Below are 17,497 nucleotides of genomic sequence, written 5' to 3'. Positions count from 1 at the left end.
CTGAGTTTGATCCCCGGTACCTCCTAAACAAACAAACGAAATAAACAGCTCATTATTTAAGTCCATCTTTCTCAAGACGAGTTGCATGATAGAATTAAGTCTTCCACAGTTATTTATTTTTCTCTTTTTTTTTTTGAAGGACTCTAAATAATCATTGCCATTCTACATACAGAAGAGAAGTTAACACATTACCTACTTTGCAAGTCTAGGGACATCAGGACTTCTTCTCTCATGGAATCCCGGCTAGGAAGAGCTGCATAGACACGCCTCTTTTGTAAAGGACTGTTGCAGAAGGTTTGGCATATCTAAGTTCTTTCTGAGCACCACATATCAAGCACTGTTTTAGACCTTTTAAAATATTATTTTTACTTAACATTCATAAAACATGATGAGATTGATATTATCACCATTTACAATTAAGAAAAGTGAGGCTCATAGGAATTTTAAACATACCCAAGGTTACACTACTCATAATTAGCAGAACTGAGAATTAAATTCATGCTTTTAATTTTCTAACTACCTCCATTATAACTGTACAATTAGCTTCTTTCAGTCAACCAAAAAGTGCAGAATAGCCTTCATTAGATAATGAAATAAGTATATGCGTATGTACAGAAACCACTAACATCCCACATTAACTGGTGATTCAATAATAATGAATATTGATTTGAGGTAAATTTAACCAGTATCAATAACCAATCCCAACATTTTTTTCTTAAGTAGAATCGTCCCTCCTTTCCTGGAATGGTGACTAAGGCTCAAAGCTGAAAGCAAAAGGCCTAACACCTCTACTTGAACCAAGACTGTGGGCAGCTACCTCTGCAAGGCTCATGAAAGCAGAACCAGCTCTGAGATACCAGTCATCTCCAGTTCCCCAGGCAGAATAAAAACAGGACGGGGGAGGAAAAGGACAAATTCTACATCCCTGGTCTTACAGCACTTCTGCAGGTCCACCCACCCAGCCCCCACAGTTACGAGTCCTGTCTGGTTCCAGAGCTAAGGGGGTAGGTGTGCGAGTGTGACTGCTGAAGGAAGGTCCTCTGTGAGAACAACTGGACACATTTGGGGGGCCTGGAAAATGAGGGGCTAGGGTATTTTGTCCCAGAGGTGGGCCTCAGGCAGCACCTTCTGGAAGGGGAAAGGGAATTGGAGAGATGGCAGGGCTGAAGAGGGCAAAGGAGGAGTGACCTGGATCCGGCTCTTGCGTTCACTGGCATTTATTTTAAACCATAGGTATTGCGATAGACACAGGTTTAAAACCTGCCTGCTAGTGTTTATTAGCATGAATCTGTATCCTACGCAGTCCACTAGTACTTGTTGGAAACACCCCTGGAGAAAGGAGCGGGCGGTGTTCACTCCGCGGCATATCCCTCTGCTCTCCTAGGCACTGGGCACCCGTGGGGTGAGCCCTGCAGCCTCGCCACCACAGGGCTCTGGGAAAGATGCCCTTCGATCCTGACCCTCGCTGCTCAGGGGAGGACTCTGGCATCTCCTCTGACTGGAATGTTGGCCTCCTCTGTGGCTTCCCTGGTCCTGCTCATTTCTAGCTGCACTGATTCTATCTATCCCAAATGCTCCCCTCTGTGGGAATAACCTCCAAGATGGCGGTAGGGGGTGGGAAGGGAGGATTTCACGGCAGGGTAGGCGGCAGTGACTGTGGAGAAGCTAACCTGTTTCAGGTACACACCACAGCTGAGCTGGCATTCCCCAATAAGCCATATATCTCAAGGTCTTCTCTTCCTGGTAGTAAATTACAGACTATGTTTTAAAAGGTCACAGAAACATTGGGGAATTCCAGCGATGACATAGTGTTTAGAAGTTGTGGGGAACTGTGAGGGTCTGTAAGAAGCACTGACTGTCAATGGAGTTGGAGTTTGAGAAGTTCCTCATTGGCCTGTTTTGAGATTTAAATGAAATGATGCCTGTCAAAGTTCTCTGTAGACCCTAAAATGTCATTTCCAAATCGAAACACGATGAGGCCTTCATGAGATCATGATGGCAACCTCTGCCCAGTCCAAGACATGTGACATAAGATAAGTCACATCATCTCCAAGCCAGTTTGTTTTGACACCTATGTACCCACTTCATATAAAACTCACCCAGCATAAGTATTCATATATGTTTTTTAAACTTAGTATATTAAGAAGATGACATGGTTTAGTTTTGCTGAGAATGACTAAAGCCAGGCTCTGTCCCTGCCAGGTTTGCATTTAATTAAGCAGTTGTTCCAATTTTTAAAAAAAATATTTACAAGATTTTAAAATTACATTTCCAGGTTTTTGCTTTTGTTCAGAAAGTATATTTCTATTTATTCCATGGTTCTGATGCCCAGAATGATTTAAAAAAACAACAACACAAGGCAAGCATCCATAAAAGTTATCTGTCCTATTTTATTCAAGAATTGTTATTCTTTTCCTTCCTCTATAAGATTCAATAACATAAGTGAGTAAAATGCACCTGCTGAACATCTGGTGAAAAATATTTTAAAGTATATCTCACCTGCTAAATTCACTAATTCCCTTCATTTTAAAAGCAAAGACTATAAGCTAAAACATTCTTTAAGATTTTTCAGCAAAACATACCTAGTGGGAAAAAAAAAAGGCAGGTGGGAATTAAAAGACAAAGCATTTACATTATTCATAAAAGTATATTTTTCATTTGTTTCACAAAATAAAACATGTGCATTACTATTGCAAAATAAGCATTTTCAAGACTGAGGGATGACTCCCCCAAAAGCAAATCTTACATTCAAAACCTTAAAGTTTTTCATGTGTGGTTATGAAATGCTAGTTTGTGGTTATCCTAACTTTAATGTCAATTTTAATTTTAACCTGTTTTCTTCATTTATGAAGAGGAAATATAGTCTAAGAAGTGGAGAATAAAGCAAAACAAAAGCAAAAGCAAACAAGCAAAAATGGAATTTTAGTAGCATACCACCTGACTTCTTCTATATCCCCAAATATTTATCACCTTTGTAAAATGGGACTATATTTTGATGCCCCTTATATTTAAATTAAACTTTTCATTTTGAAATCATTGTAGATGATTTCACACGTACTTCTAGGAAATAATAGAGAGAGATCCAATGAACCCTTTACCATTCCCCTCAATGGTAATACTGTACAAAACCACTGTCCAATATCACAGCAAGGTATTGCCATCAATTCAGTTATGGACCAGAGCAGCTCTATCACCACCAGGGATAAATGCCCAGGAGTGCAATTTTGGGGTCACAGAGTAGGTGAATATTTAGTTTATTTAAGAAACTGCCAAATTGTTTTCCAGAGTGTCTGAACCATTTTCCACTTTACCTTGAATGTAAATGATCCAGTTTCTCTGTATTCTTACCAGCAACTGCTGTTACTGTTTTTCATTTTAGCCATTTTGATGGGGGTATACAGATATCTTGTTGTAGTTTTAATTTGTATTTCCCTAATGCCTAGTGACATTGAACATCTGTTCATGTACTTTTCTGCCTTCTGTGTATCAGCTTCAGTGAAATGTCTGTTCATGTTATTCACCCATTTTCTACTTAAACTGTTTGTTTTTTTATTGCTAACTTTTGAAATACTTGTCCTTTGTCAGATAAGTAGTTTGCAAATATCTTTTCCCAGTCTCAAGCTTGTTTTTCATCTTCTTCCCATAGTCTTTCACAGAGACTTTTTTTTTTTTTTCGGATGAGGTCAATTAATCAATGATTCCTTTTATGGACAGGTCTTTTGATGTGAAGTCTAAGATCTCTTGGCCTAGTCCTAAGTCCCAAAGATTTTCTCCCATATTTTTTTTCTAAAAATTTTATAGTTTTACATTTTACCTTGAAGCCTGAGATTTATTTTCAATAACAAGTTGTGAGGTTTAGGCTGAGGTCCATTTCTTTTGACTACCAATGCCCAGTTACTCCAGCACCGTTTGTTGAAAGGCTAGCCTCCTTTAATCTAATTGTTCTTGCACCTTTGTAAAATAATCTGTTGTGTATATTTGTGTGGGTCACTCAACTTTAAAACAAAATTTGTCTTAATTGCTTGACACCACTGATCTGAGCATATGTTTCCATTAAAGCTCCTACACTTCTCCAGGAGTGAACAGAATTAATGGTATTTTTTGTGTCCAAACTAGGATTGACTAGAACAGAAAATGAGTTCTAGTATCTATATATAGTTAAGGAGAACTGTTTAAATATGCATTACTCTAAAATTAATTTTTTTTAGTATATTGCTTCTGAAATTTAATGGTCACCTGAATAATGCCATTTTATCAATGATCTATGTTGGTTACAAGCAATAGAAGTTGACACTAGCTGATAGTGGCAGAAAGAACTTCATTAAAATTTTCATTGATTCAAATTTATTAAAATATATTAGGGATGATGGAGGGCTGAGAACCAGTTTCAAGACTAAGCAGCCACAGTTGAACCCTCAAATTGTTAAGTTGGCTTGGTGAGGATATTGCTACCTTGGCCTAGGGAAATAGATGCAAGAATGTGCACTGCTTCTACTTTTGGGCCAATGTGTTGAGCTAGTAGAAACTGCTATCCCGCCATCCCCTGCAGTGATCCCTCCAAAGGATTCTCTCTTTTGTCACTAACTCTAAGAGTGCTAGCTTCATGGATTTGGCAAAAGCCAGCTCATGCGCTCGTGCCACTGCTACAAGGGAGAAAAGAAAAGACTATTTCTGGCATTTCATCTTTAGTGTGAGGCATTATTTGATACCTTCAAAACCCATAGTGGGAGTACTCTCTAAATATTAGATGGAGAATCACATGCTGTGTGCAAAAGTAAAAGGTAAATGTCTGATAGAGCTATATGTATAGTTATTTGGCTCGTTTATTTACAGAGACATGTTGGAACCTATTAATCCTAGTTCACTAAGTTGCCATGATCATATGTGGTGATAAATTGCTTTGAAAAGTTTTTCTAGTGAAAAGTACTTTAGTTATTATAGAATCACATGGAGAGATTAAAATCAAACCAAACAAAAGCAAGCAAACAAATCAAAGGCCATTCATTGGCCACAGATCAATTAAGTGAGAATCTTTGGGAGCAGACTGGATTTTGTCATTGCTGTTTACTAAAACAAGAGAAAAAATAAAAAACAAAAGAAACTTCTCAAATGCTTTTAATGTGCCCCCAAATCTGAGAGCCACTCCTGTACAGGGAAGAACTTCCATCTTACTTACTGAGTTTACTGAAGCAGGCTAATAGCTCCTTTTTGCCTCAATACTACCCCCCCATTTTTTATAGAGGTGCAAGTTAGACACTTTTCCCACATATACTCTACCTGCAACAGCTGTGGTTAGGCCCATAAAATCTCTGCATTTTCTTCAACTTCACTGTCACGAAACCTGCTATGGAGGTTTACAACATGCTTTGAAAATAGTCTAGGTCAAAGTCATCTCAGAGAGAGGGTGGCACAGTAAGAGAAGAGCTGTAGCCTAGGTCTTGCCTCTCAGTGAAGTTCTGAAGGACCAAGTAGCCTCTAGCACCCCGTGAAGAACTCACTGTTAAACTCAACCAGCTGAGAAAGGTCCACTCATGCTAATGGTGCCCGAGCTAACTCAGGTCAGCTGACAATGATTAGACGTGCTGGGCAAAGACAAAACTCAGGTGTCTGAAGGCACTGAAGACTACCACAGACTACACTGAGGATTAGTTTTTACAGGAAATTAAAAAAACAAACGAAAATTCTAGATCTGAGAATAACTGAAATTAATGACGCAGGATAGTCTCAACAGTAGATTACACCCAGCTGAATAGGCAATTAATTGAACTGGAAGATATCTCAGAAGAAGATATCAATCCTCAGGCTTAGAGAGTCAAAGAGATGCAAAAGAAAAGAGCACAGGGACCTGGGCGACATGGTAGAAATTATCTCACACACACAGAGAAAGAATGACAGAAACGGTATTTGAAGAGGTAATGCTGAATAATTTTTTAAAACTTAAGCCATAGATTCTCAAGCCATAGAATCAAGAAGCACTATAAGCCCCAAGAAAGAGGAATAAAATGAAAAGCACATTTATACATATCTTACTCAAGTGGGTTAAATGCAAAGACAAAATGTTAAAACCAGTCAGGGGGAAAAAGATTGATATTTTCAAAAGGCAACAATAAGAATTGATAGCTGACTTCTCAGTGCAAGCAAGAGAAGGTAGAAGATTCATTTCTTCCCAGTGCTGCCAAGGGGGAAAAGCCTACTGTATAGCTAATACTTACATATTTCAAAGTATAATGAAGCCTAAAAAAGCATCAGTAAAATGACATTGATTCTTTCTACTGTGTAGCCCCAGGATCCTTAAAGGACTCTTTCTTTCTTTAAATGATCTTCCTTTTTATTATGTTAATATAAACATAGTTTTTATAGCACTAACTTAAATTTTAAAAGATTATTTTCCATATACAAATATGTTAAAATAAATATAACAGATTTAATATGAAAAAAAAATGTTAGTAAATTCTACCTATGCTGTCAGCTGAAATTTGGAGCATACTCTCCCTTTCTAAAAGAGAGATTAGCTCGTTTAGAATGGTATTAACAAAAATAAATTGTGTCCATGCAAAGTGGTCTGGATGGAAATCTGTAATGTACCTCCTTATTGTTGCCATCCACTAAATAGCAATTTTATTAGTAATCTAAATAAAAGTTGAATGAAAGTAATGATCATTACTAGCTTTCTACCACTTATCAATCAAAGGAAAGTTATTTACTTTGGAGAGTTCATATAACTGAGTTGCTACTTGACTACATATATTGCAAAGTGGTAGGCCTCACATGGTACATTCAACATTGAACTTACAGTTATAAAATGTAGATTTGAATGTGCACACCCCCTGTGGCTCTGTAACTCCAGCTGATTAACTTTATTGTTTCAATTTCAGTTTTTTGGGAGAATTACATATGTGAAAATTCTTCATAAACTGCAAAATGTATGGTACACAGAAAAATTCAATATGATTATGTTGCTACTAGCAAGTCCCAAATTAAACTAAGCTTCAATGTATTTGAGCTTCCAGTACTTTACTGGTGAGCCAATCAACTAGCCAAGCCTTCTGCAGTCTTTAGTAAAGCAGCAGGGAAAACGACTTACACATTTGAAGATTGCAACTGCCATTAATGATTTCAAGCAACATGAAAATAACAGTTTTCTTTATTAAATGAGTTTCTGTTCTCTGCTAATAACAAAGTATTTATTATCCATCCAATCTGAGTGATAGGTTCAATATTCTCATTGAGGAATAGTGTTATAATATAAAAATAAATTACCCAAAGAATAATCTTGTTCTATATCTTAAAATAAAACTAACAGTAAGTTAATAAAAATATTCTCTACCTGGAATTTGTCTGTTCTCTGGTCAATCAAAGTTAGAAGATCTTGAAGAAAAAATATTGTGAGTAAAGTGGGGCAAAAATAAATTGAAGCTAAAGAATTATATTCCGTTTTAATTACTTTGCCTCATTTTATAGAAATTACTTTTCCCTTAAGACGAGCACTTCAAAATATATGAAATCTAGAGATTATCTACAAGTGGTGAGAATATAGCTTATTTGTATTTTGTTCATAATGCTTATTTTTATCTTCTAAAGTTTCTAAAGTGAATTTGTGTTAATCATATTATGAGTAAATGATTTTTAAAATGAAAGGATGAAATCCAATCAGCTAAGGTCAAGAGAAAAAATCTAATTCAATTCTCTTACAAAGAAAGGTGATTTAACATGTAAACATTATGGTGTAAATTTATACAATCTAGACTTTTAATGTGATTCAATAGGAAGAGTGCAAAGATAAAAATACTTAATCCTATTCAACAGTGTTTAAATGGCTTAATAAGATCCAAACAGAACAACATATTATTTAAAACAAAAAAAAAACCTTTAAAAGAATGGCATTTATGTCAACATAGGCTTTAGATTAAACTATTCATGCTATTTTATACTGATCTAAAATCGCAATCATTATTGTGCTTTCCTCAAAGATATTTAAGGCAATTGGGAAAGTAGACTTTACCAAAATGTTTGACCACTATATGACCACTCTGTTTACAGTTTATTAATTTTAGTCATTTAGGTAGCTTTGAGAGATTTCTCTAAGCACTCACTATAAACCATGATATCTGAGAAAACGAATGCCATTTTGAAGGTTCACCTTGCCAGCAGTCATCTTCAAATCTATCACAATAAAAAATTAAGATGGGAACTCTTATATCCACCCTGATTTAATAGCTTCCCCCCAGGTATTCACAGGCATAATCATTTAATATCAAAATCCAGCAAAATGTCTGGTTTGGTTTTTACAGTAAGGTCTATTTTGGTTTTGGTTTTTCTTTAAGTTTTGAAAATCCAAAGAATATCAGACATGCCTATATGCACAACTAAGAATAAAAAAGAAAAATAAATTACTAATATGAATAAGTTTCTAAGCACACTGAAATGTCACATAAACAAACATACAGATGCAAATAATGCTTCATATAGGGAATGAATTGACACTTATAAAAGTCTTTTCCCCACCCTAAAATCCTAAGGAACTGCAGTATTTGTAGACATAGATGCAGAAAGAAATACTTGGTACACATACACATAAAGATAAGCATATATATAACAGTATATCTAAAAAATCTGAAAGATCAAATAATTGAAATGTTCATACATTGTAAAAATTTAATGAAAAAGACATAAATGACAAATAAACACGGGCATCATGGATCCACTTCAAAGGCCACTGCCCAGGAAATAAAATATTTTAGAATGAGTAAAGATTTAAACACATACTTCCAATACAAATTCTACATCTTGACTGCACATTTTGGGAACTGATATGTGAAATAAAGGTCCTGAAAGTTCTTGATATGTCTTTTGAATGTTCAAAATTATTGTTGTCTTATGTTTTTCTTAAATATATTTATTGCATCTAATTCTTGGAAAATTGGTGATGCATGTCATGCAAGATATCTCTCTCTATTCACAAGATTGTTTCTAACTTTTGGGGGACCAGAAAATTTTAAAATGTCCTAATGGCCAAATAATATGCAAATGATGCATGCAAATTAAGGAATACACATCTATAAAGGGATAAACTTTCATAACATCTCTTAAGAACAACTATACTCTTCCTCTCTTTAAACCAGGGGAATGGTGCTTGCTAGATAGAGGAAAACTCAGAGTTCACAGAAAAGAGGTTACCATCAATCCAGAAATGAAAGTGTCTTAAAGTTTTCGCCAAGGAGGGAGTAGGGAAGAAGAGGTTGACAAATCTACAGTAAGCTGGTAAAAGAAATGGAGAAAATGCAAAAGAGAAAATCCTGAATAGATGTTTAGCTCATAAAGTCAATGCTCACCAAATACTCCATATTTTCCTCTACATTTCCCTGTTTTCCTCGCAGTGAGCTTGAGGCCACGTGACTAATACTGGCCCAGCATACTGTGAGCAGAAGAGATGAAGGATTTATTATTAATTACCCTGATTAATACAACAAAAGTCTGGAAATATTCACACACATACACCAGTGTACACTGCTGATAAACAGCAGGTACTTCTTCCTGATCAACTGGTGAATGTTTAAATGAAGGAAGGAAGGAAAATATTAGTTATGCTATCTTGAGACTCTTTTTGACACCCATCATACCAATCCCTCACCCTGAATTTGATAAAGGAATAGAGAGAAAATCTATGTAAAATATTTTTTTCACCTTTGAATATTCAAATTGATATAGTTGAAAGAAACTCCTTGTAAACAATTATCTTAGGACTGAATCCAGCTTTAATCAAATTGTGGTTGTCTGGAATTTGTATGACGACATTGATGGTGGTGGTGATGAAGATGATGATAATCATGATGTCACTTCATAATGTATTAGGTTGTTAATGGTTTCTGTAAATGATTTCTTAGTTCAGCTGCAAAGAACAGGTTGGTATGTTGCAAAATATGCCTTGATGCCTGTATTATTCAGTCAAAGGGGTGCTGATGCAAAATACCAGATATCAGTTAGTTTTTATAAAGGGTATTTATTTAGGGTAGAAGTTTAGTTACCAGGCCATAAAAGCCTAAGTCAATTCCCTCACCAAAGTCTGTTGCCACGTTTTGGAGCAAGATGGCTGCCAACATCTGCCAGGGTTCAGGCTTCCTGAGTTCCTGTCTTCCCAGGTTTCAACAGAGGGCTCAGCTCCTCTGTTTTCTCCACAAGGTCAGCTGTAGACCATGAGGCTCTCTAGGCTTTGCCTCACTCCACAAGGCCAGCTGTAGACTATTAGGCAAATGGCTTGTTTCTCTTCCCAGGGCCTGCCTTTCTTTCCTCACCACCAAACTCCTCTGTGGCCTTACTTCCCGGGGCTCCAGCTCAAGACTCCAACAGCAAAACTCCAACATCAAAACTCCAACTCTGTCCTCTGCCAAGCCTCCTATCTATGGGTCCCCACCCACCCACCAAAAGGTGAGGACTCAACACCCTACTTACTAGCCCAATCAAAGCCCTAATCATAATTTAATCACACCCAGGTACAGCTCAGTTTACAAACATAACCCAATATCTATTTTTGGATTTCATGAACCATATCAAACTGCTACAATGAATAAACTGAACCCGTCAAAAGTCAGAAAAAAAAATACTCAAGTGGAGATAAAAATGTTGATCAACATATTTAAGCTTTCTTTTATTTTTAATAGTATTTCTAAGCCCCCTTTCTTTAAAACTTGGAAGCCATAGGTGACCTATGAACTATCCTACCAATCACACAAGAGATAAGTAGGAGTCGACTACTTCAAGGTTTCTTAAATCCTGCAAAAGAAAAGTAAGGTATTCATATAGACACAATGACATATAATAATGAAAATGTATAGTCATGCCACTTACAGAATTATATCATTACATTTTTAATGATTGAATAAACATTTTTAGAGAATAAAAGTAAAATTTATGAAAATGATTCTGTGTTTCTCAAAATTATTTTTCTAAATAGAAGAAAAGCCAATTACTGAATCAAGACAAACTGCACACTTGACAGAAGTTTTTTCACACTTACTCCTTGCCCCAAATGGTTGCCTAACCAACTTTACTCAACAGGTGTTGAGGTTTGCTAATAAGACACAAAGCAAGAGCCCTTTCAATCATTCAGCCTGGAAGCACCTCTCTAAAGGGTTGGCCCACCGCCTAGAAGAAATGCTTTACTGTCCTTATACAATGTTGTACTGAGCACCAACTTGTGAGGAGAAAAAGGTACATTAGAACATTTCACAATAAAGTATGTTTTCATGTCATAATTCTCTCTGACACAAACATCAATGATATTTTCCCTCATAATTATCTCTGATACCCAGGCCTTTTTTTCCATAGAATATTATAAAATCAGATTTTTAAAAGCATGAGTTCTCAGCCCATAATTAATCAAATATCTATGCATATTTAGAATTATTTTGTTTGAAATTTAGTTTTGTACATAGATCATAAAAGAATCATTAGGTATCCTTAAAACTAAAAATGACATTTTCTTTGGAAAAGTTCAGAGTTTGAGCTCTTATGATCAGTAATATGTATTAAGTATGAAAATGAAATATTAATATTTAGATAATATCAATTTCTATGAGTTTGGGGTATGATGGTATGTTTTTGTTTTTTAAGGCCCACAAGTTTACAAAAATAATTACACATTATGGCTTTACTATCTAATGAGACCCACTTAAGTTTCCCAGAACCACAGACGTGAAGTTTTTCTATTTGAATTCACCCTTCTGAATATTAGAATCTTCTAAATAGAAATGTCTCTAAAGTTTAAAAAAAAATTATATTCGAGGTAGATTTATTTTAAAATTTTGACTTAATATTAAAGCAAAACTCTTTCAACAGTCAAACTTGGAAGTTTGCATTTCTCTTGCAGAAATGGAAGACAAAAGCCATTAGGCCATCTATAAACATGCTTTTATTGTTTCTGTGAAGGTGTCCTCTTAAAAGGTATATCTCTAACAGTGAGTATACAAAAAGACGTTTTGGAAGTGGGACCACACACTGACACACATAATTAGTGAGTGGGAATGGTGTTCCAAAATGACATTTCAAAGGGTGTCAGTGTATGGTTATGCCAGAGAAGCAGTCGGTGTCTTTCCCTTGGATCCTATATTATAATTAGGCTACATACTGGGGTTTTTTTTGTTTTGTTTTTAATGAAATCCTGGATAGCTGGAATAGGGAGAAATCCTAAGGATCCCCCATTTGTGCAGAAGGGAGTCCTGGGGGGTTATCCCTTAGTCTCATTTTCACTTATCCGGGGCCTCTGTGGCAGCAGACACACACCTCCCCTGGGCACTTAACTCATCCCTCAGCTTCTAACCACGGAGGTGTCAGACGCAACTGGGATTTCAAGAGAAGAGGGAGAAGGGCGAGCAAGCACTCCGTCGGGGAGCAAAGGCCTGCAAAGGTCAAGTTAAGAGGCGAGCTCTCCCCTGGAGCTCTAGGACCGCACTTCCTCCCTTGACTTATAACCGTGGGGGGGACAGAGTCTGGCACCGCGTCCCGGCTGCGAGAAGCCACCTGCCTCCTGGACAAGCGCAGCTTTTCACGTGGGTGCCTCCTTCAGTTCCCTGGAGGAGAAGGGGGCGCCTCGCTCTATCCAAGAAGAGCCCTAGAAACCCCACGTAGGATCTGAACTTGGCGCCTGCTCTCTAGCCCCGGCGGGGCGGAGACTCTCGACTGGGGCCCGGCGACGGAGTGGGAGGCGGGGGTTGTCACCCAGCTGTGTTGTCACCCAGCTCTCGGCCTCCCGCCTCCTACAGATCTGCGGAAATTCAAGAGCGGGTCCCTCGTGCGTCCTTGGGCTCCCGTGCACCTTCAACGCGAAAGCGAGCAGAGGTGGCAAGAAAAGGCACGCCGGCGTTCCCGCGGCTCGCATCCCCAAGCCCTGCTCCACCAACTCCCAACAGAGGTCCTCAGGGCGCGGGGCGGGCGTGCCTCTTCAGGGAACTCCGCCGTGTACCTGTGCTATTCTCTACAGATATATTTACTTTCCTTTTTTTAAAAAAATCAGTGAGTAAATTAACCGAGTTCTCCCTCCCCGCTCCCCTCTCCAAGTTGGAATTTTCACCCATTCAGCTTGAATGCGGGAAACCTTCCCACGCAGGGCCACTTCGCCCCAGGAGCTTCGCAGAGCTGGGAACTTTGAGAAACGTGGGCTAGACAGCCAGCCAGGGAGGCCGCACAACGAACACCTTCTCCCCCAAGTCGAGTTTCCCTTCCTCCTGGGGCCCCGCCCGCCGCTGGGGGTCTCGGGGACCTGGATCCAGCCGCGCGGTCCTCCGGGGCCTCCCGTTTCCCGTGCGTCCGCCCTTCCTCGCCTGCTCGGTCCAGCCCGCCCCCCAGGTCCACTAGGACCCTCGGGCGCCTCTCTTACCTCCTCATTTGTACACTAGAGAAGTTTGGAACCCCCAGGGTTCTCTCCCAAATCAGGCAGCGCTTCCCAAGAAGAAACTAGGAAGAGGTGTCCGTAAACTTTGGTGTGGCGCGCTTGGGTGCGTGAGCACACACCTGCCAGCACACGGGCGCACGCACCCAGGCCGGGAGCAGACACCGGGCGAGGGGGCGACCGTCACCGGCGCCCGAAACTCGTCCGCAGTCGTCAGCAGAGACGCGAGGCGCTGACAGGGTTGGGGAAGGAGCATCTCCACACGGCCTTGGAGAGCGGGGGCTCCCCACACACACGCGTCGAGCAGGTCTGCCGAACGGCGCCCACTGTGGAGACCCGGCCACTGTCGCCGGCAGGCTCCTCAGTCCCCTCCCGGGTACCCTCGCCGCCGGGACTGACGACCCTCCGCGGCGGCTGGACTTGCCCGGCCGGGTGCGCAGCCGGCGAGGCGCGCGCGGGGCCGGGGGCGCGGGGCTCCAGGCGCCCACCCGGTGCCAGGGCCCCCGGGGCACGCCCGCGCCCCCGGCCCCGCCGAGCCACCCGCAGGCGGTGCGCCTGGGGACGGGTGGCCGTCGCCCGGCTCCCCGCGCGGGTCCCCTCTCCCCACCCCCCGCCGCGTCGGAGGAGCGCGCCGCGCGGCCACTCACCCCCAGCTTCCTGCTGCGAAGCTTCACGTAGCCCTGCTTGACTATGTCGTTAAAGTTGGAGGCCATGGCCGGGGCGGCCGCGTCGCCCGCCGCCGTCCGCCGCGCGGCGCGGGAAGGGCTCGCATCCAGCCGGCCGCCGCCGCGCCGCCGCCCGCTCCTCCCGAGCCGCCGCCGCCGCCGCCGGGGACGCGGGGGGCAGGGCCGCCGCGGGCGGGGAGCGGGCCCGGCGCCGCCAGCAGCCCCCGCCTCCCCGCGCCGCCGCCCCCGCCGCGAGCCGAGCGGGCCGCCGGCTGCGGGCACCCCTCCGCGCCGCCGCCCCCGGCAGCACCCAGCGGCGGGCGCCCAGCTGCCCGGCGCGCACCCTCGCGGCTCCCCGGCGCGGGGGAGGAGGGGCGGGGGCGGGCCGAGCCGCCGGGCCCCCTCCCCCCCGGCCCCGCGGGCGGCGGGATGCGGGCGAGACGCGCGGCCCGGGCGCGGGAGGGCGCGGGAGCTCCGCCCGCCGCGCACCCCGCGCCTCCAACGCCCTCCCGGGGTGCGGGGGTCCTCTGGAGACGCCGCTCCTCCTCCCGGGGCTCCTGGCCCCCGTCCCCAAGCTGGGCAGGAGGGGCGGGGCGGGGGGGGGGACCTGGCCGCCAGAAGGCTCACGCGAGCGAGACAATGGCCTTGGCCCGTGGCCGCGCTCCCTGGGCTGTTAGACTCCGACGAGGACGCCGAAGCAGCGCCGCCGCGCCAGGGCTGTGCCCCGAGAGCCACCGGCAGCGCCGCCGAGCCCGGCCCGGAGCACACAAAGAGGCCGGGCGCGCGCAGGTCCTCCGCCCGCCGCCGCCCGAGGGCCCGGGGGGCGCGTCCCGCCCGAGCGGCCGCCCGGCCCCGACTTCTCCGCTGGCTGCGCGCGGGTGGCCCAGGGTGGCTGGTGGCTTTTCATCTTCTCGGGAACGGGGAGACCATCGCGAGGCCAACGGTTTGTTGAAACGTTCAACTTGCGAAAACAAAAGAATGAAGAACTTAACTCCCTTTCTGCGGGAAAGCCTGACATTTAAAAGACATTTTCTCTTTGGTAAAGAAATTCTACTTTTCAGTATATCGGGTTTTGTAAGAGTCACGGAAATATCGGGAGCACCGAATGTGTGGGCTTGGAGGCAATTATATATATACATATACATGTACATGTACATATACAGATAGAGTGACAAATCAATTTCAAGATCCCCTGATGGGTTTTAGCTATAGGCAAGAACGTTTAGTGCTTAGTAGCTAAGGGTGATCCTAGTGGGGGGAGAAAATGTATGGATTGAAGATTTTGTAAGTGACTCCCTTATTTATGAAGAATTTATATTTAATAAAAGTTCTAAAGTTCATTTTTTTCCCCCTGCTTATTATAGCAAGCAGTATTCTTTCCTGTTCTTGGCTACAAATTCTTAGTCATATATATTGGGATCATAATAATATTAAGAGCAAAAGGAAACCGAACTTGCGGGGGCGGGCAGATAATATAAAGCTTTGAAGGGCACATCAGCATGTCCCATCACCCCAATCAAAAGGGCATCCCAGTGATTATTTTTGTCCTGTCATTAGCAAGAGTCTCCATCTAGAGCCCATAGAACACAATGGAAACTCTAACTTGCCTCAGAAGTACACTCTTCCAATCCATTCATTTACACAGCAAATACTTTTTTGGACACCAGGATGCAAAGTGCAGATTACTTCGAATAACATGACCCAGTCTCTAGAATGAGCCAAGTTCTGAACTCCCCAGGGAATTTGTATGAACCCCCTTGTAGCTGGACGGGAGTGCCCTCCTCTAACTATCTGCTCTCATTTATCACTTTTTGACACACTGCATGGCTTTTTTTTTTTCTTTTTAATATGAAAGACTGTTTATGATTTTAAAATACTTTAGCTACATCACTTCTCACTCCCTGCTCTTTGCAACCACACCCATTAATCAAATAAAATATTTAATAACTAGATGAGGAAACTGAGGTTCAGAAATGATCAGTTGCAAAGCCACAATATCAAGATTGGCTATTTGTCTACAATAATTTCCATGACCACTAGTTTCTACCCTCTTTTGTATAATAGCCTGTTGCCAAAAATCAATTACAAGGTCTTAGAAGGCAGGGATTAGTTTTTGTCTCCACAAAAACTTTACTGCTGGCTTAACCATCTGGTGTGGTAGTATGTGAACTGTGGCTTTTAATGATTATAGAAAACTGAGTGTACATTTGTTCATATGCTTATGAAGGCCTTTAACACCCTAATATGATTTAAACATTCACCTATAATTACCTTTTTCTTTTCCTCTCTTCCCCTTCCTCTTTGTTTTTCTTTCTTTCTCCCATCCCTCCTTCCCTCCTTTCTTCTCTTCCTTTTTTTCTTTCATTTTTCTCTTTCTTTCTTTCCTTTTGCCTATAATAAGCACCCTCTCCCTCTTATCCCTCTGCAGCAGATTGATATTATTGATGAATTCCAAAAAGAAATACTGGGTTATGTTTGTAAACTGGTCTTTTCCCTTTTCTTCTGGGCATATTAGATTATGTGAGATTCAGAGATTTACTTAAATAAATCATAATCAAGGCTTTCATTGAGCCGCATCTGTAGGACGTGCATCCCCGCCTACCAAGAGGGCTCACAGAGAAAATGACATGGCAGAAGAGAGAGTGGGAGTTTTTGAGCTGGAGCCCAGGAAGTGAGCACACAGGAGAAGAACAGAAGTATAGATACGACTCCTTAGATGTGGCAGAAGTCCCAGGGACTTCTGATAGTCTACGGCTGGCCTTGTGGAGAGACACAAAGCCTAGAGAACCTCATAGTCCACAGCTGACCTTGTGGAGAAAACAGAGGAGCTGAGCCCAGAGAGAAATGAACTCCGGGAAGTGAGGAACCGAGGATGCCTGAACCCTGGCAGATGTCGGCAGCCGTCTTGCTCCAACATTGGCAAAAGACTTTGGTGAGGGAAATGACTTACGCCTGGTAACCAAGCTTCTACCCCAAATAAATACCCTTAATAAAAGCCAATAGATTTCTGGTATTTTGCATCAGCACCCCTTTGGCTGACTAACACACTCTCTTCCTTAGGCTGTTTGGAAATACTTGCTATTTGTCATGTAAATTTTCCCAATTCTGGATTTGGTTGATTGTATCTTCTGAGTGGTGTCATTTAATGTACTCACCTAAGCTGCAAATGTCCTGTTAACTAGTAATGACTTAGAAGTTTAATTATATTCTCCCTCTCCCTCTCCTTCTCTCTCTGCCCCCCTCTCCTTCCCCCTCCCTCTTCCCCTCTCCCTCTCATTGCAAGAATCATTCACAGGAGGTACCGTGCATATCCTACTGCATCATATCAAAAGGAACAACATGGCTGGTGTCCCACGGATGAGAGTATTCATGGATTGTCAGTCTGACCTATCCATTATAAAATTCTCCATCAACCTTTCACGACTGGTCTTGCAGCCACCATGATCAA

General features: G+C 42.1%; 1 protein-coding gene across 1 annotated transcript in view; it reads right to left on the bottom strand.

Moving 5' to 3' along the window:
- The window catches only part of DOK6 (docking protein 6), a 492,877-nt gene extending 478,673 nt beyond the window's left edge, over window positions 1–14,204 (bottom strand). The window contains exon 1 of the mRNA XM_058277882.2: window positions 14,032–14,204. Within this exon, the coding sequence (XP_058133865.1) occupies window positions 14,032–14,097 (66 nt within the window). The 5' untranslated portion in view covers window positions 14,098–14,204. The remainder of the gene's footprint in view (window positions 1–14,031) is intronic.
- Window positions 14,205–17,497: the final 3,293 nt, after the last annotated feature.

Source organism: Dasypus novemcinctus, chromosome 16 (assembly GCF_030445035.2).
Source record: "Dasypus novemcinctus isolate mDasNov1 chromosome 16, mDasNov1.1.hap2, whole genome shotgun sequence".
In the NCBI taxonomy this organism is placed as follows: domain Eukaryota; kingdom Metazoa; phylum Chordata; class Mammalia; order Cingulata; family Dasypodidae; genus Dasypus; species Dasypus novemcinctus.
Note: the sequence above shows the minus strand (reverse complement) of the source record. Positions and strands in the feature narration are given on the sequence as shown.